The 20,587-nt window shown below is 32.8% G+C and overlaps 1 protein-coding gene across 3 annotated transcripts in view; it reads left to right on the top strand.

Annotated features, from left to right (window-relative positions):
- LOC140439726 (NAD-dependent protein deacetylase Sirt2-like) overlaps positions 1-20,587 on the top strand; it is a 522,839-nt gene that overhangs the window by 106,909 nt on the left and 395,343 nt on the right. For all 3 annotated transcript variants that reach the window (XM_072529839.1, XM_072529838.1, XM_072529840.1), the window contains exon 5: positions 20,332-20,524. In XM_072529839.1, the coding sequence (XP_072385940.1) occupies positions 20,332-20,524 (193 nt within the window). The remainder of the gene's footprint in view (positions 1-20,331; positions 20,525-20,587) is intronic.

Genomic DNA, 20,587 nt, shown 5'->3' with positions numbered 1-20,587 from the left:
TAAGATAATCAAATTTAGGCGAAATGGATTTAAATGGCAGCTTACTGTTTTTTATTGGGAATATGCCACAATTTTACTGTACAATAAGTGTAATATAACATTTTGATTTCCACTTCGGAAATCGTTTTATATAAATAAAATTAATAATGATTCGTATTTTAAGTACGATTTCCGAATTAAAAATCTAAACATCAAAATAAGCTTATTTTAAAGTCACATTGTGACTTATTTCCAATAAAAATAATAAAATGAATATAACTCCACAATAAATAAACCTTCATACGAAATTATTTGGCAACGTCTCATGTCGCATAGTCAAAGCACCGAATCAAAGTAGGGACACAGGTAACGAACGAGTAGAGGTGGGTCTTTGACGTTTTTATCGTTAAGAGCGTAGGCGCAAAATTTCGGCCAATGCTTTTTAAATGCATTCTTTTTTCGAATCCTGAGAAAACTAATAAATATTTTTGAAAAATTTAAACGCAGAATGAAAGAATACGTTATTACCGAGGGCCGGAAGTCTCTGAAAACTTCTATAATGTTTATTTTAATAATTTACAGGGGTGAAAAAAGAGAAAATTTAGTGTGATTTACACACTATGTGATGTAAGAATACATTTACATTACACGTTATTATTAAATCGCGAATCGTCTAAATTGACATTTAAAAACGTAAGTTTTTCTACTTTACTTCTTGTTAACGGTGTTCTTCTTTTATTTAAAATTAAACCAGATTTTGAACATGTGTTCACATTTACAATACTTTATGAATATAGTGGTTAAGTTAGGATATACCTGGCAATGGTTTTTCCACCATTGTAATGGATTCTCGATAGAGGTGTACGTTTAGATGAGTCATGTCCAATTAATTGTTTAAAAATACACCATGGACTTAAGTCATATTTATCGGTTTCCTTTTCTTGTACTGGTTGATTTTCAATAGTACAGTCTTCTTTTTCTTTTTTTATAGAAGTAACCAGCTTCTTAACTCTTTCTTTTGTTTTTTATAACTAGGTATTCTGGTTAATGAATGAGTTTTAATTTACGATTGATCTGCATTTTCGATTTCAAATCTTTATTGATAGTTCGTCAAAGGATTTATTTATTGTAAATATTCAATTAAGAATTCTTTTTCTTAGTCAAAATTATTGATCTAGTATAGGAATAATAATTTTATTTTCAAAAAATGCGCATTTGTAGAAGGTGCAGCTTTTATGGTCCACTTTCTGAATATTGCAATGATTGAAACTTCTCCTGACACATTACTGTCCGTTTCGACTACTTCTACTACAAGTACTGACATACTGCCACCGCCACCCAAGCGTCAAAAGGTGATGGATACTTCCATTAATAAAAATATTAGTTTAGAACAAAAGAAACAAATAGATATGGATTTACTAAACCTATGCAAAGACTTGTTTCATCCGTTTTCCATAGTTGAAGAACGAGCTTTTAAAAAGTTTGCAGGGTGGATTCCTGGATATAAACCACCAACAAGAAAAACTTGTTCATTACGTCAGGTTCATTACTTCAGGAATGGTATATCAAAACTAAGCAAATTATTAGATCACAAGTTGTTAAAGAAGTAGAAAATATCTGTATTACTACTGACCTCTGGACATATGGAGTAAGTGAGAGTTACATCGCATTAACAGGACAATATTTAACCGAAAATTTAGAATTTAAAACGGTTTTATTAGGCTGTTGCCATTTTTCTCGAAACCATAATTCAGAAAAGATCGCTTTTGAAATTAGTGAAATTATTTCACTAATTTCAAATTTCAGTTTCTAAAAAAACACATTTCAAAAAAAGTACCTTATCTTTAGAAAGGCTTTTAAAGTATCAATTACAACATAACAAAGTTCCCAAACGGCCAATCCAAGACGTGGAAACTAGGTAGAACTTCACCTATTACGTGTATATATACTAGCTAGACCACGGTCTAATATTAAAATAAATTCATGTAAGATGTTCTGCAAGTCGTGTTCGTTCCTAGAATAGGTCATCGCCGCCTTTTTACTTATTTCTAGAGTCACTTCCACGGCTTCGTGGTCAGAATAACTAAAAGTACATTGAGGAACACGGTCTGGCAGGGGCAGTCTATAGTTTCTCATTTCTACCTGAAGTTTTGAGCCTGGATGGTACATGATAAAGTCTATCCGCTGTCCCGGAATGTCATTATATTCACCTATTACATGTTAAAAAGAATGACCGAGTTAGAAGAGGCAATCCGTTCCACATTTGTATTAGTTAATACAGACTTAGACTTGGACCAAATCTAAATAATGAAGACTGGATTATTTGTTCTCAACTTTCCCAAATTTTACGGCTTTTTAAAGAAATAACAAGTACACTGAGTGGCCAAAAATACTTGAAAGGTAGTTCAGTGATTGTTATGGTACGCTGCCTGCAAGAATCTTGCAATAAAATTTTAGCAAACGGTAACCTTACATCCATAGTATCCGACGTAGTACAATTACTAATATCGGGTTTAGCAAAAAGATTTAGAGGGATAGAACAGAGTGGAACATTGTCATTATGTACATTTATGGATTCACGATTTAAAGTGCAGGGATTTTCTGATAAAAATGCAGGTAAAAAAGCAAAAGAAAGAGTTAAGAAGCTGGTTACTTCTGGCTGGAAGCTGGGTAGAAGAAAAAGAAGATTGTACTATTGAAAATTAACCAGTACAAGAAAAAGAAAATGATAAAGATGACTTAAGTCCATGGTGTATTTTGATGAATTAATTGGACATGACTTATCTAAACATACACCTGTATCGAGAGATATAAAAGAAGTCGACATGTATTACCCACATGTCTGATGATATATTACCCACAAAAAATTTCGAACGGAGATTGGAACTGTTGGAAAAACCATCGCCAGGTATATCCTAACTTAACCACTATATTGATAAAATATTGTAGTATTGTAACAAAATCTGTTCCTTGTAATCTGGTTTAATTTTAAATAAAAGAAGAACACGAGTAGATAATCTAGGGGGATTCTGCCTGGCATAGGAAAATCAATGAGTGCGAGAGAGAAACCTTTTTGTGTGAGTAAGAGTGAGAACGATATACGTTGACGTTACGTGACGTCACAATATGGCCGCCGCAAGTAATTCGCCAGTGTTAAATTAATTTAGAATTTATTAATTTATTTAGTTCAACTATTATACGCTAGTCGGCGCTAGACAGTAATTCGCTACAACTATGTAGAAGGTGGAGGTGGACGTTGTTCTGCTTCTTCTTTCATGTAATTACTATAGTATATAGGAATATTTCAAACAAATATAAAATTAATATATATATATATATATATATATATATATATATATATATATATATTTATTCTTTACGTTAAACGTAAACATACAGTGTAGATTAGAAGAGTTTTACGGAAAAATACAAAAGTTAAAAGCCGATATACAGTGGTACGAAGACAGAACTGCAATTGAAAAACGATTTGCAGAGTTTCATTTGTCAGAAAGAAAGTTACCAAAAACCACACAATACCCGTTAAAAAGAATTCAACCGACAAGATGCCTCCACTAACAACCTCATTCATCATCCTCACAGCTATTGTTAACAATGTCATTTATACAAACGTTTCAAACAACGTTAAGAACCAGGCGATATGTTTTCATGATGTAAAAACTGATTGTAATCGAAGTAAATGGACTATAATGGATCATGAAGTGGTGAATTATGGACAACTTCCAGTATTTTTCAAAGCGATACCAAAATCAGGAGGAGCATTCTACAAGATCAAGCTTATATCCTCAAATAACACCGAAAGTGATTCAAAATGGTACAAAACTAATAATGATGACATCGACCAATATGGTTCATCGATTATGCTTTTAACTATCATATTAGTAATAAATGTATTTCTAACGATTAATATCATTATAAAATTTGCTGTAAATCGCAAATGTGAATCATCTTGCATTAAAATAAATATGTAAAAAAAAGGAAAATAGTGTTTTTTAATAAAACTAAAATAATACGTTTTAATCTTTTATTTAAGAAAGTCTAATTTACATACGTAATATCTTTTCACAAAACCATTGGCGGAGGTGATCCACATTTCTCTCGGTGCAGGAAAATAATCCAGTGGTGTGACATGGGTTGGCATGAGAAGCAAAGTTTCCAGCAGCTTAAGGTGAACCATCAAACTTGCAAACATCAATAATTATGGGAAAGACGTCAATCATATGACATTTTTTATGTCTTAAAAAATCTGCTTTTTGTTCTCCTCGAACGTAAATGTAATCGGCAGCATAAAATAACTTAGATTCTAGGATTTCATTTATTTTGAAATATTCGGCATCTCCATTAGAATAGCGAAGACCATGCACGTTTTTCTCCAAATATACAGCAGTTTTTTTATCTTTCTTACTTAATGTAGCAAACGGTTGTGGAGACGTAAATATATAATGACATCGTTTATAACCAATTTCAATGCTGAGTTCCTTGGAAACAAACCATCCATCTACGGTGAATCCCTGAATGTCTACAAACGCTATTCTCATGATGACTGCTTGTTTGTTACTAACACTTCATTCAACTTATTTAATCTTTTTAAATGATATTTTTGATAACTTCAGTTAGAGGAAAGTATTCGAGTAGGCTGTCGTGAACAATTAAACAGTACACTCGAGTGCCTGCCGAAAAACCTTCATCTGCTTCGATTTCCAACTTAACATCAACGGTTCCTGATCTAAATGATGTGTCATCCTGTTTGGAACAATCAAAAACAAACAAGGCATATTTTTTGAATGAAGTATAATCCAATATGGGATGTTTTGTTGCGGAATGAGCTTAACTGGGAAAGAATTCGGTATAGTTGTAGTGAGCCAAAGCGTAATCATTTTTTGCAAAATCCAATTGCATTCTCTCGTTAGGCCAATATTCCCCATTGATAACCACTCGTACGCTGGACATTCTAATGTGATCGAATAACGTTGGATCAGCGTGAATGTCATCTCGTTTAGAAGTTTGAAAAGCTACAATGGCATAGCGTGGACGTTCAACAGCTGAAGTTGTCTTTACACTCCATATCTCACGTCGAGATCCTACTGTAAGTGAAGGTAGTTCATTGAGCTTCCATTTACGGAAGGGTATAGTTATCGGCGTATTATTCTTAATCGGAGTCATTAATTCAATTTTCACATCATGATTGGGGAAGGCATGCTTGACCTTGAGTTCCATGCTGGTGATGGTTAAAGACACTGTTGTTACCGACGTGGAATTTGTTGGTTCTTGAACAAAAATGCAAGAACAAATCGAAACACTTGACGACTATAGGTTAATTTATTGTAATCGTTGAATCGTTGAAAATATGTTTTATCGGAATCAGTAAACTAAAGCTGTCTCCCGATAAATGTGGATTATTGGAATAGTTCCATCCTGCAATACTGAGAAACTTGGAATCTTCAGTAGTGTAACACAACAAACTGCGAATAGTGCTAACTACACCAGGATCTCAAACTATTTCCATGTCGTGTGAACTTTGGATGTATGTACATGTATCAAACAAGAAGGCTCCAGCATTCGGTGCAAGAAAAACAGTTCCATTACCCACTTTCTTTATACTTCCTTTAATTTCCAAAAGTGTTTCGTGTATAGCAAAAAATGCATCTGATTGATTTATGATAAACTCGACAACGTCGCTATTATTAAATGACTTGATGTAAGGTGTGTATGTACGAAATTCTTCTTTTCTAATCGTATCATCAAACAGAGGTTTTTGGTAAAGGTCGAAAATAGGTGGATGAGGTTCCTGAACTGTCGATAAACCGACTGTCGTCGAATATATTGACGTTTTGGCATCCTTCAGCTTTAATCCAATGGAAACAAGAAAGGTTTTATTGATAGCGGACACGTCACGGCGCATGCAGGGTCTGCGTGAGACTAATGGATATTGATGTGTAGAGTTTTGTTTTATAACTAAACCCATCTATATTGTTTCCTTAAAATCCAAATGCGGTGTACTTTTCTCTCCTCTAAAGTTGACGGGTCTTAATTCTTGATCGACTACACTAACGGTAATTTTGGTAATTTCATGTATGCTGTTGCTTACTGGTATGTATATAGGATTATGAGGACGTTCGTCAATAGAAAAACCTGGATCAACACTTATCGGAAAATGTAGAATAGTGTGCGCAGGTCTGTCCTCGTAGAAGGCTCATTCGGTAATGTTGCATTCAAACAGTAGACTCGATACTTTTATAATGTTTACAGGTTGATCTGAAGAATGCATTTTTCCTGGTGTCAACACTCTATTTGACGAGAAGCCCAATAATTTTCCAAGACTATCATCTTTGTCAAAAGTAATGGTATGATCCTGACAGAAAATTTCACATTTAAGCGTATTGTTGTTCGGTCTTAAAGTAAATTCCCGAACCGAGTTGTATTTATGCATTAATTCATTTCGAATGTACGCTTCTATATCTGTAATTTCATAACATCTTGATGGAATTTCGATATGGCGCAACTTTGTACGATCATTTTGCTCATAGAAATAAAACTTTTCACTATCGATGTTTGGAATTGAATTAAATGTATGAAATCCCAACACTGCTACATAATACTGTCGAAACGGATCAAGCACAAGAGGCACTTGAGGAGTAAACGAAAACTAGTTTGAAGTACTTGTCAAGGTCAACAATCGAGACATGACTGATATGTGGTAAAAGGTGTAGTAAGTTAAATACCAAAATATGTTAAAAAATTCTTTTTATTTTTCTTATACTGTTACATGTGTCTTTGTTTTATTTTTCTCATAATATGGCACTTCACAAAATACACATTTACTTTCCATATACATGCCGCAAACATCGCTCCATTCATGTTTATCATAGTTTTTCTTACAGGGTAAATAATCTTCAAGTGCGCGATGAATATCTTGAGGTAGTTCATACCAAACAACGCTCGTTATATTTTCCATAAAAATGTGAATGGCACGTCTCAAGATTTCCTTAGATGGTTGCATTGTAGAGAATTTTTAAGCACAAATGTCCACAGTTTATTTGGTTATAACTTTGATATTGATCGTTATTGTAGAAAATTCTTCCACCGTTCAAATATGATACTAGTTCTCGCGGTGGCTTCAAGCAACCATATGAATCAAAGTACTCTATGTTGTTGTTTATCTTCTTGTAAGCTACCCAATGTGTACCGGGGTTCGTTGAAATGCCGAGATTAATAATAGCACATTCATGTTTACGAGGGTTACGCGGTAAATTATCTCTCATAAACACACCACGAAAATTTGGAATTTTAAGTAGTTTAGCAAATTTAATCAAGTCCACATTAGTCAATGATCTATTAGGTAGCTTCAGCGGTAGTTTTTTGACTTCTTTAAAGACAATCCAAAGCCACCTTTAGCGTTTTTTGCGTAAACGCATACCTGTTTAATTGTTAGATAAAATGAATTTCCATCAAGTAACGGTCGAATCTATCACTTACTAAAAGAGTACGAAAATACCTGCTTATGCTTTAGAGTATGGGTACTTTAGTACAAAGTACCCTTTGCTTTTGCCAATTGCTTTGTCACTTTCTCAGCGATGGGTCTCCCTTTTGCTCATCAATAATGTTCCCGCTCGATATAGTTATTCTAAGATATTCAGATTTCACTATATGCTCTACATTTGGCTTTATCTCCTATTAATTTACAACTACGACGAAATCTTTATAATATATCTGATGCATTGATATTAAAGTGGAGTAGAATACTTGGTAGATAATATTTATTTGTTTTGAGTATACTTATTTTACGACCTAGTACATAAAAAAATAAATACTTGTGTGCTCAGTGCTTTCTAAGTCTGTAAAACATAAACATGCTTCCATATTAGATTATACATTTATTAAGAATGTCCACTCTCTGAATTGAAGTTTTTATCTTAAAATATGACTGTGTCCCACAATCTTTCACAAAAGTTATTCTTTTCTGAAATTTTCTGAATAAGGTTCAATAGGTTTTTATATTTTGTTTTACGTTTTAATCTTTAAATCGGAGTTAATTTTTTGAAAAACTATAAACATGTGACAACAAATTGCTATATGAACGGCGTTATGCATCACTAGACCCAGCCCCAATTTCTTAAATTGTGGATTATGGCGCTTTCTGGTGGAAAAGAGGAACAACAGGATAACATCAGATGTAGACCAAACAAAAGAAATTAGGACACGCATTGAAATAGCACGTGCATTATTTTTTAAACTTTAAAAGTTTCTTTGTTTTCGGGATATAAAGTTAGAGCCTGAGAATGCTTCGATATTACGTGTTCCCTACTTTTCTTTATGGCTTGGAAGCGTGAACACTAAAACAAGTCCATCTGAATAAGTTGGCCGCCTTTGAATTTTGGTGTTACAGAAGAATTTTACGAATATCATGGATTCAAAGAATGTCAAACGTGGAAGTAACTAGAAAGATTGGAATTGGGGCGGAAATATTATTAACTATCAAAAGACGAAAACTTGAGTACTTAGGACATGTGATGAGAGGGCAAACATACGCATTATTACAACTTATTATGCAAGGCAAAATCCGAGGAAAGCGAAATGTGGGAAGACGAAGAATATTCTGGCTTAAAAACTTAAATGAATGGTTTGAATGCAGTAGTGTAGAACTTTATAGAGCGGCAGTCAACAGAGTCCGTATAGCCATGATGATTTCCAACCTTCGATAGAAGATGGAACTTAAAAAAGAAGATAGAAAAAGGCATAAACTATCTACGTAATAAATCCCATTAACCTGTTAGTAACGGATAACCAGATATATTTAAAAAGATTAAGTACTTTTCTTTTTATTTTGGATTTTGAATTTTGCATAACTAGAGCAAGCGACTAATTTTTGTGTATTAGTTTTGGACCAAGCGCCTCTTGCGAGCGTTTTAATGATTGTATATCGAATATTTGGCAACATATGTACATAAACGTGGTTAACAATGGTGACGTTGGCAACTTGTTGAGGCGTTTAGGTTAAGAAGTAGTGGCAGTTATTGCTTAAATTTTTCTATAATAGTCACATTACAGAAGAGCTAACACAGAAAGAGAATACTTAACAAAAGACATAACATTAAGTAAAATGTATGAATTGTATATTGAAGAAGCAGACAATGACCTTGTTAAATTTTCGTTTTACAAAAAAATGTTTTTAACACGATTTAATCTTCAAAGAAAAAAGTTGAAAAAAGATACTTGTAGTAGATGTGATTGTTTCGAATTAGAAATTAAAAATTGCGCAGATAACGAACAATTAAGCGTTAAAAAAAGAAAAAATGTGCACTTAGAAGAAAGAAAGCTAGACATGAAGATAAGCAACGATCAACCAGAAGTGGAAACCTTTTGTTTTGATTTAAAGAAAAACTCTTCCCCTTTCGAGAATTCTAATAAATATTGTATATTATAAGCGTCAATTATGTATTTACAACCTTGGTATCCATAGCGCCAAGGATAAAAAAGGTCATTGTTATATTTGGATAGAAGGTGAAGCTGGTCGGGGAGCCCAGGACGTAGGCATTTGTCTTAAGAAACACATTGAAGAAAATGTTACTTCTGCAAAACATGTAATTTTGTGGCCAGACTCTTGTGGCGGCCAAAACCGCAGCATTAAAATAGTTGATTCTAAAAATGATTTTGGAAACTCATCCTACCATTGAAAAAATTACATTACGCTATTTCTTTTCTAGTCATAGCTTTTACCCAATGGTAGTGATTTTGGAGATTTTAAAAATGCCCTAAAATTTCAACAACGTTTATATACCGTTGATGATTACCTAAACGTGATGAAAAAATTCCGTAAAAAGAACCCACTAGTAGTTCACAGAATGAAAAAAGAAGAATTCGTCAAGCTAAGAAGAAATACAAGCGAATCAACAGAAGAGACCAATTTAATAGATCTTGATAAAATATTAAAGTTAACAACTACAATTTCGTAAATATGGAACACTTTAAATATCTTAGATAAATAATCACGGTTAATAATAATGCCACTAAAGAAATACAGATCATAATTTAAACTTTTTACCTATTTTAATACATAGATGCTAATCATGGACAATGACTAAAACGGATAAGGAAGAACTACGAATATTTGAAAGGAAAATAATAGGAAAATTGTTTTAACCTCATTATCATATCGCTACAAATCCGTATAGAAGAAGAACACATACTTAATAAAGAAAGCTCTTATAACGATATTGTTTAGGCAAATAAATTGCTTAAGGTAGATCGTACACATGCATAGACGCCAAGATGTCAAACTTGTAAAACTGTTATGGAAGGAAGTTAGCACAGAAGAATACCACTTGGGCGTCTCAGTATGCAATGAAGAGAAAACATCCAATCATATCTCAAAAAATTAACATCGTGAAGGTTCTTCTCTGAACCCCATAACAAATGGCTAATCTTTTACTTTTCATTAAAAATTTAAATTTTAATAAGTCACGTAAATAATGTTTTAAAAGTGCCTTTCCTGAGATAACTTTTTTTAAGCCTGGTTTGTTTGATTACATGTAATTGATTTGATAGTCCCCAACAGATGAGTATTGACTATAGGTAGGATAGCAGGTAGTTGAACAGGCATGTGTTGATAAATATGATGGGTCGGTAGATAGTCTCATTATTCCTAAATCTGACCTCATGTTACCTTCCCCCTTCATTTGTGGAAGTCCTAAAGGCATTTTTTCTCTTGGGTCATCCTCCCAATTTAACTTGGCAATGTAGTTATTATAGAGCCTTTGGATATAGCCAGCGCAACTTTAGCATTGAGATTTAGCTTCTTACACGACGTTGTTGTCTTTATATATGTGTTTGGCCTTGGCATTAGTTCCGTTCGGTATTGGTTAGTACGCGGACCTTTGTAAGTCGGAAAATACTTCTGATGGCTTTTCTAGCGATCCTGATCTAATTAATACCTGAGTTTTACGTACATTGTTTTGTTAGCGTTCTGGCCACATATCCACACATTAGCACTGGTTTAATCACTGTTTTATATATCCTGATTTAAGAAAGTCGTATTAGACCTCTGAATTTAAAAGTATTATAAGAGTTATATATACATCAGTTAGCTACCTGAATATTCCCTTTTATTTCTTATGTTACAACGTTATCTACGATATCTAAAATGTTGCAATCCTTTAAAATTATATGGGTCTATTGTTACGTTATGCCCTACTCTACGTCACCTCTTTTGTATGTTAAAGAACATTTATATGCTTTATTACTGACAATTAGACCGTTTTTTTATGCTAATATCATTATTTTATAGTATTCTAATAATTTATGGATTAAATCCGGATAGCAAATTGATATTCTTCACTTTCTCGGAAAAATAATATTCTAACACACAAAATCCTATTAAATTGCCAAAACCTTCCTTGCATATTCTATTCACTCATGAGGGGCACCAGCAATATCAGTACCATAATAAGGCATATAGTACTGGACTGGCTAATCGTTGGAAAATGTTAAGCATGAGTTTTAATGTTTTCGGGACTGCCATCTGTTAGCGGAGAGCAGAGATATTAGTACCAAGTTAATGCATATAGTAATCGTTGCTGGAACTTTATTATTATTAAACAACACTATATTTTCTAGTAAAATCATCATGACTTTACAGTAAGACAAATTTTCGAACGTTGGTTATGGAAACATCATGTACATACCACCAGGTTCCCTATGTCGATATCCAGCAAAATCGTTGTAATAAGGAGACGGCAAACAAAAATCCAGAGATAAAAATATGCACCAAGAAAGTCTGTTTTATTCAACAGTCGAATAAACTACAGATTCTTGATTCAAATAGTCAAAAAATCAATAAACAGCTTAGTAAAATAGAAATAACGCATATTTAAGATGTAATCCATTAACGGGCCAAGGTACAAAGCACTCCTGGCATATGCTAATGATATGGATCTCATAAGAAACTCTCTCCGGTCCGCAAACATCTTTAACCAAGTGCACGAAAAATGTTTCACTTAAAATCAACGAAATGAAAACCGAATACAAGCGAATCAACAGAAGAGACCAATTTAATAAATTTAGAACAAACATTAAAGTCAACAACTAAAATACATTCATATTTATGTGGCAATCAGCTGTAAAAGTCATTGCCTTTTTCGTGTCGTATCGTATTTTAGCATATCATATTTTGAGTGAAATTGATCCTAAATGCGTCTAATAATATTAAGTTTGTAAAACAGCTGTCCGTTTATGCTCATTTGTTCACCTTTTGTAAAACAGTCTGTGTAAATATAAGGGATTTATATAATCTTTTCATTTCGTAATCTTTTCGTTTTATAATTATAGTTCTCTTGCTTTTATTTTCTATGGTAATACATATACATACCCAATTCAAAAGGGAGAAAACCTGAGAGTTCTAAATTAAACATAAACATTATTCTCTCTTTCTCCTTATATGTTATTTAAAGATCATCGTCATCGAATAGTCAGAACGGAACAAGATTCTATTGCCTTTTCTTCTTTTTGTCTTCCCTTTCCTATTGAAAATACAGCCAGGTAAATGACGTTTTTAAAATTTATGTCAATATTTCTGAAGTGCCTTTCCTTGGATATTTTTTTTAAGCCCAGTTCGTTTAATTACATGTAATTGATTTGATATTCCACAACAGATAAGTATTGATTGTAGGTCTCATTATTCCTAAATCTGACCATATGTTACCTCCTCCTTCATTTGTGGAAGTCTTAAAGGCATTTTTTCTCTTGGGGCATCCTCCCAATTTAACTTGGCAATGCAGTTATTATAGAGTCTTTGGATAAAGCCAGCGCAACTTTAGCACTGAGATTTAGTTTCTTGTATGACGTTGCTATCTTTATATATGTGTTTGATCTTGGAATTAGCTCTGTTCGGTATTGGTTAGTACTCGGACCTCTGTAAGTCGGAAAATACCTCTGATGGCTTTTCTAGCAATCCTGGTCTAATAAAGAGGGTTATATATACATAAACATCAGTTAGCTACCTAAATATTCCCTTTTATTTTTTATGTAACAACATTACCTACGGCATCTAAGACGCTGCAATCTTTCAAAATTATATGGCTTTATTGTTCCGTTAAGCCCTACTCTCGATCCTCTCTTTTGTATGTTAAAGAACATTTATTTGCTTTTCTCATTAGTGACTATTAGACCATCAGTCAGACTAACAGTCAGTCCACGGATTCTGGGGGGGCAAAATTCTGACATATTTTAGAAAACCATCTAACAGATATATATCTCTAAAAATTGCAACTTTCAATGCAAGAACCCTGCTATCAGAAGAAAAATTCATAGAAATGGAATCTGAACTTGATAAAATCAATTGGGACATTGTTGGAGTCGCTGAGGTCAGAAGGAAAGAAGAAAGCCTAACCACTTTAAAATCCGGTCACATTTTCTATCATGTCGGAGAAAACTATGGGAATGGAGGCATTGGGCTCTTTATTAATAAAAAACTAACTGAGAATATCATATCAGTAAAAGCAGTTTCCACAAGAGTTATACTTGCAAAATTACAACTAAACACCCGTTACTCCATAAAGATCATTCAAGTCTATGCACCAACATCGAGTCACGCTGACGAAGAAATAGAACAGTTCTATGATGACTTGTACACAGCTGTTTCAGAAGACCAAGAACATTTTACGGTAATATGTGGCGACTTTAATGACAAAATAGGAATAGGCACTGACCCAGCTGAAAATGCCCTCGGAAATTTTGGCACACCAGGTAGAAACGAAAGGAGCGAAATACTCTTAAATTTCCTATAAGAAAACAATCTATATTTAATGAATAGCTTCTTCTATAAGAAGATCCATAGAAGATGGACTTGGAAGAGCCCCTATGGTAAGACAAAAAATGAGATCGACTTCATCATCACTGACAAAAAACATATAGTCAAAGATGTTACAGTCTTAAATCAATTTTCGGTTGCAAGCGATCATAGAATGGTCCGAGCAACTGTAGAAGTCAATATTAAGCAAGAAAGACTGAAGATGATAAAAAGTAAAAAATTCAAACCTTGGATGCGCCCAACGAATGAACTTGAGTTTGAAAAATATATCACCAGTAACTTACTCAGAAATACAACAAGAGAAGACATAAATAACCTAAACGAAGAAATAGTAGATACATTAACACAAGCTCAGGAAAAATTTGGCCCTAAACATGGAAAAGAACAAAAAAATAGTAATGAAACGAAACAAAAAATGGAAGATCGTAGAATGCTGAGAAGTGAAGGAAATGTTGACTCACAAGATATAAATAACATAAATAAAGAAATCTCTAAAGCCATCAGACGGAATATTAGATAATACAACAACGAGAAAATTATAAAAACTAAAGAAGACAACAAAAGCATGAAAGCATTGAGGAGAAAAATAGAAAATGACAAAAAAGAAATCTTCCAACTTAAAGACAAAAATGGAAATATTATCTCAGATAGACCAAGCATATTACATATAGTGGAAAGTTTCTATGAAACCTTATATAAAAGTCAACTTATTCCAGAGCTCATCGAACAACCGATACAAAAGGTACATAATGTAGGATCGGAGGATATACCAGATATATCACGAGAGGAAATTCAACTTGCCCTCAAAAATATGAAAAATAATAGAGGTCCGGGGGAAGATGGTGTAGTCATTGAAACAATTAAACTAGGAGGTCCACTTTTAATGTCCCGAATCCAAACACTTTTTAATCTATGTCTGCATAGTGAAAACATTCCAAGTAAATGGAAAAATTCGGTTACAATCATCCTCCACAAAAAAGGGGATAAAGCAGATCTCGAAAACTATAGGCCAATTAGTTTGCTTAACTACCTATACAAGCTCTTTATTCGAATACTGACAAACAGATTAGAAGCAAAACTCGATTTCTATCAATCAGAAGAACAGGCAGGATTTCGAGCGGGACACGGAACAAACGACCATTTGCAGTGCCTTAAAACTCTAGTTGAAAAGTCTATCGAATATAACAGACCCCTTGCTCTTATCTTTGTCGACTTCCACAAAGCATTTGACACAGTCGAAACAGTTGCTATCTTAAAAGCACTATCAGAATGCAGAATATATCAAAGGTATGCAAATATTATTCGAAATATATACGACATGCGACAAATGCGACAACAACCGTTAACCTCCATTGCACTGAGAAGATAAAAATTGGCAGAAGGGTGCGGCAGGGAGATACCTTGTCGCCAAAACTATTTATAACAGTTATGGAGTACGCATTTAAAAGGCTAGAGTGGGAATCAAAGGGTATTAGAATCGATGGAAAGATATTCAATCATCTCAGATATGCCGATGATATTGTTCTCATAACAGACAACTTAGGAGAAGCCAGAGTTATGCTACAACAACTACAGCAAGTAACCCAGAAAGTTGGTTTAAAAATAAACTATGGAAAAACAAATGTAATGACCAATATCGTCCCCAATGAGCTAATAGAAATCAAAAAGTCGCCCATAGAACTTGTAGAAAAATATGTGTATTTGTGTCACAAAATAAGGTTAACGCGAAACCGTATTAATGCGAGCTACTCAAAAGAATAAGTCTGGGTTGGGCTGCATTCGGAAAAATGAGAGACGTATTTAAAACAAATATACCGATCCATTTAAAAAGAAAAGCTTTTAACCAGTGCGTTCTACCAGTCCTCACATACGGAGCAGAAACCTTAACTCTCACAAAAACATCAGCCGAACAATTGAGAAGGACACAACGAAAGATGGAGAGATAAATGCTTGGAATAAACTTAAGCAATAGAATAAGAAACGAGGAAGTTCGTAGAAGAACCGGAGTGGAAGACATTATCGAACATATTACAAAAAACAAAAAAGGAGATGGACAGGACATGTTGCAAGAATGAAAGACAACAGTTGGACAAAAAAATTGCTTGAGTGGAGACCACGGGCTGAAAAGTGAAGCAGAGGAAGACCCCCAAAGCGATGGACCAACGACCTCAAAAGAATCGTGACCAATTGGATACCAGAGGCGCAGAACAGAAGCAGATGGAAAAGTCTAGAGAAGGCCTATGTTCAACAATGCACAACTCAGGGCTGATTGATGATGATGATGATGACTATTAGACCGCTTTTTTTTGCTGCTACTAGCATTATTTTAGAGCATTCTATTATTTAATTTATGGATTAAATCCGGATAGCAAATAGATATTCTTCACTTTCTCGGAGAAATAATATTCTAACACACAAAATCGTATTAAATTGTCAAAACCTTCCTTGCATATTCTATGCACTTATGAGGAGCAGCAGCAATATCAGTACCATCATAAGGCGTATAGTTCTGGACTGGCTAATTGTTGGATAATGAGAAGCATGAGTGTAGCAGTTTTAATGTTTTCGGGACTGCTACCTGGTATCGGGGAGCAGAATTATCATTACCAAGTTAATGCATATAGGAATTGTTGCTTGAACTTTATTATTATTAAACAACACTATATTTCCTAGTAAAATAATCAAAAATTTACAGTAAGAAAAATTTTTGAACGTTGGTTATGAAAACATCATGTACATACCACCGGGTTCAGTATGTCCATATCCAGCAAAATCCTTGTAATAATGATACTGGAAACCAAAGATGAAAATATGCTCCAAGAAACTTTGTGTTATAAAACAGTCGAATAAAATACAGATTCTCGATTCCAATAATCAAAAAATTAATGAACAGCTTACTAAAATAGAAATAACGCCTATTTAAGATGTAATCCATTAACGGCCCAAGGGACAAAGCACTCCTAGCATATGCTAATGATATAGAACTCATAACTCTAATGAGAAACTCTTCCGTCCACAAACTTCAATAAAGTGAAGAGAGCACAAAAAATGTTTGACTTAAAATCAACGAAATGAAAACCAAATACAAGCGAATCAACAGAAAACCAATCAACCAATTCAATCAATTTAGAGAAAACATTAAAGTCAACAACTACAAAATTTCGAAAGTATGGAACACTTTAAATATCTTAGATCACTAATCACGGTTAGTAATAATGCCACTAAAGAAATACAGAGCATAATTCAAACTTCACACCTATTTTAATACATGGATGTGAGTCATGGAGAATGACTAAAACAAATAAGGAGGCACTCCGAATATTTGAAAGGAAAATAATCAGAAATTTTTATTTAACCCCATTATCATAACTACTATTTAAATGGGAATAAGCCACAATTAGAGGTTAAAGTTAGTTTATTGACGTTTCAATTTCCACTTCGGAAATCATTCTCACTAATGTTTGTATTTTGAGAACGATTTCCGAAGTGGAAATTGAAACGTCAATAAACTAACTTTAAGCTTTAATTGTGGCTTATTCCCATTTAAATAGTAATTACTTTAAAATGCCACGAGAAAATAGCTTCAGAACTCATTATCATATCGCTACAAATCCGTATACAATAAGAAAACATACTGAATAAAGAAATCTCGCATAACGATATTGTTCAGGAAAATAAATCCCTTAAGGTATATCGGACACGTGCATAGACGCCAAAATGTCAAACTTGTAGAACTGGTGTGGAAAGGAGTTAGCACAGAAGAATGCCACTTGGGCATGTCAGTATACAATGGAGAGAAAACATCCAATCATATCTCAAAAAATGAACATTTCATTTGATTGCAGATTCGTGGAAAATCGATCAACTTGGAGATAAGTTGTAGTCAGCGAAGACCTACCCAGTGTTGTAGCGCTACGTATTGATAATGATAAAGAGAAAGGAGAAACAGTGACAAAAAGCAACAAAAATGGACTATGGAGCAAACCTACTTCAAAATCTTTGATTGGAGAGGATTTAAATGAAAGTATAAGAAATACAATGGATGATTGATGGATTCGAGAAACTTGAGACTTGAGAAAGGCACTCTCCGAAACAGCTGTAGTGATAAGATAGAAATAATTTTGTAGAAGTTTTGCTGTTTTATTGTTAAACAAAATGGAATTAACATACGACATTATATACGCTAAAATAACTAGACAACTTATATGATACGGACATATAAGGAGAAAGTTTAATGATACAATAATCTATCCAATATTTGTTATGAGTAAAAACGATATGAATAAACAAAATAAAGAAATCCATGGCAAAAGGCAAAAAGAGTAATGATTTAAAAATGAGAGAGGTATCCTGTGGATAACATGTGCTTAATTAGGAACGAATGGAGATGAAGATCAGAAGACGACAAAGAATGTTTTAAATTGATAAATGTATACAATTTTTAACAATGTATATTTATAGGTCATTATTAGGGCCAACGTGCTAATTTTATGTAAAATAACACTTTTCAAATCGGATCGGTTACAGCACGGTGGAATCAAATACACCCAAAGTTAAAAACTATCGATGTTTATATGAAAGATGAAACCTTATGGCACATGACCGTGCAATCTTGACACCTACACATTATCACATAATTGTGAACGGTATATTGTACCTAATTACTAAGAAGTTTGTTATTTTATTCTAAGAATAAGTTTAATAATTTACGGGAGATTTAATGTATTTAAAATTTTACAGGATCCGGTATCGTAATAAGAAGTCAAATTTCACTACAACTCCATAAAAACGTGTTAAATTTTACTTTGGATATTCTTTTTGTGAATATAATAAGTAAAAATACAGTAAGTTTCATCTTCTTATTGTGCCGTATTCTAATTAAGGTTAGCGATTACTTCTTTAAACGCTTCCCATAAATTATTATAGTTTAAATTTAACTACTTTATGAAACAAATATTGCACGTCATAAATTGCAGGAATTGAAAAATTACAAAGATCTCCTGTTTACAGAGTTTCTTTTAATTTTATGTAGTTTATTATAATCCTACCGAAGGGCTTCTACTTTCTTAAACTGTTACACGACTACTCTACTCGATGTTAGTACATTTAGAGACTAAATGTTTAAGTGCATATTCATTTTAACAAAAAATAATAATAAATAAAACGAAAACTAGCCATTTCCAAGCTTATAATAAATACTTTTTTAAGTTTGAAAATAATTAAAGCAAGTAATATAAATAACCACCATAAAATATTTAACTACATTAACCGAGTACCTATTTGTGAAATTTCTCGATGACTAAATTGATTGATATTTAAATAAATTTGAAGTTCCAAAACGTACCTGCTGTAAAATTTAAAAATCTACGACTAATCAAATTATTGGCAACATCGGAGGAGTTTAGTTGTATACGCAAAGAAATGTATACGGATCCCAAAAGTGTTTTAACCTATTACGGAGTCCACTTAATCCGACGTGTTGGTCGGAGTCCACATAAAGCGCTACCCAGATAATGATATACACGATGTATATTCGCCTGGAGTTAGTATAATACCGTTTTAGTACGGAGCCCCCATTAACCGCTAGATCTATATATATATATATATATATATATATATATATATATATATATATATATATATATATATATATATATATATATATATCTAAATACAGTGTACATGCATCTTTTCAAAAAAAAGGTTTTTGATTTATTTTAAACCATTTTTTTGCATGCTTCGGTATTAGCCATTTTTTTTATAAACAAGCATGTTAAAGTACCTTCGACACATAATTAAGATAAAAAAATAAAAAGAAAGTATAGTTATTAAAAATAAAGTTGATTATCGTTATGATATCTGTATGAAAAGAAACAACGAAGCGGTGTCGTTCTAAGACTGACACAAGCTATAAATCATAAGAAAATACATATTATTTGATAGATTTTCCAAAGCCAAAAATTTCTTTATAAACAATCTCATGCTATACCTACAATATTTTATTTGTATTCAATACTATTCAGTACATACATTAGTCATTTTTAGCCTTAAAATGTTAAATGATATATTTTATTGATTATAATCTATAATATTTTTTGTAATTAATATATTTTGGAAAGTAATGAAAATCGATTGACATCATGAATTAGATTAAAAATCATAGATACTACATATTTGTGTAGTAAACAGTAATAAAGCTTAACCTCGCAATCAGCCCAATTTTTTCTTCTTTTTGTGGATATCTGCATTTCCAGTGGTTGTTGATTAAGACAGTATGAACCGCCTCATCGATTTCTTTAATTAAATTAATAGTTTCATATTTTTATTGTTTCCATCTCACCGCATTTAGGTCTTTTTTAGTATTATTTTGGATATAGTAGTTTTCCGAATGCTTTTATATTAATTAAATTACTATTTTTAGTTTCCCTTCCTTGTATGACAAAAAATTGTAAATTCTTTTTGAGTGTATATACAACAATATTTTTGACACATAATTGAAATTTTAATTGAAAAAAAAATCTATTTTGCAGAAATCATTTTTAAAGATCAAATTCCATCATGTGAAAAATGTTCCGGGGTTGTAAAACCGGATATAATATTTTTTGGTGAGGTCTTACCATCTAAATTCTATAATGGAATAAGGACAGACTACTCAAAATGTGATCTACTAATAATTATAGGGACTTCCCTGGCAGTACAACCGTTTGCGTCATTAGTAGATAGGTGAGTACCAGTTTTATATAATGATTTAGGTTTACTTCTTATGCTTATTGTATATTTTGGTTG

Source organism: Diabrotica undecimpunctata, chromosome 4 (genome assembly GCF_040954645.1).
Source record: "Diabrotica undecimpunctata isolate CICGRU chromosome 4, icDiaUnde3, whole genome shotgun sequence".
Classification (NCBI taxonomy): Eukaryota; Metazoa; Arthropoda; class Insecta; order Coleoptera; family Chrysomelidae; genus Diabrotica; species Diabrotica undecimpunctata.
Note: the sequence above shows the minus strand (reverse complement) of the source record. Positions and strands in the feature narration are given on the sequence as shown.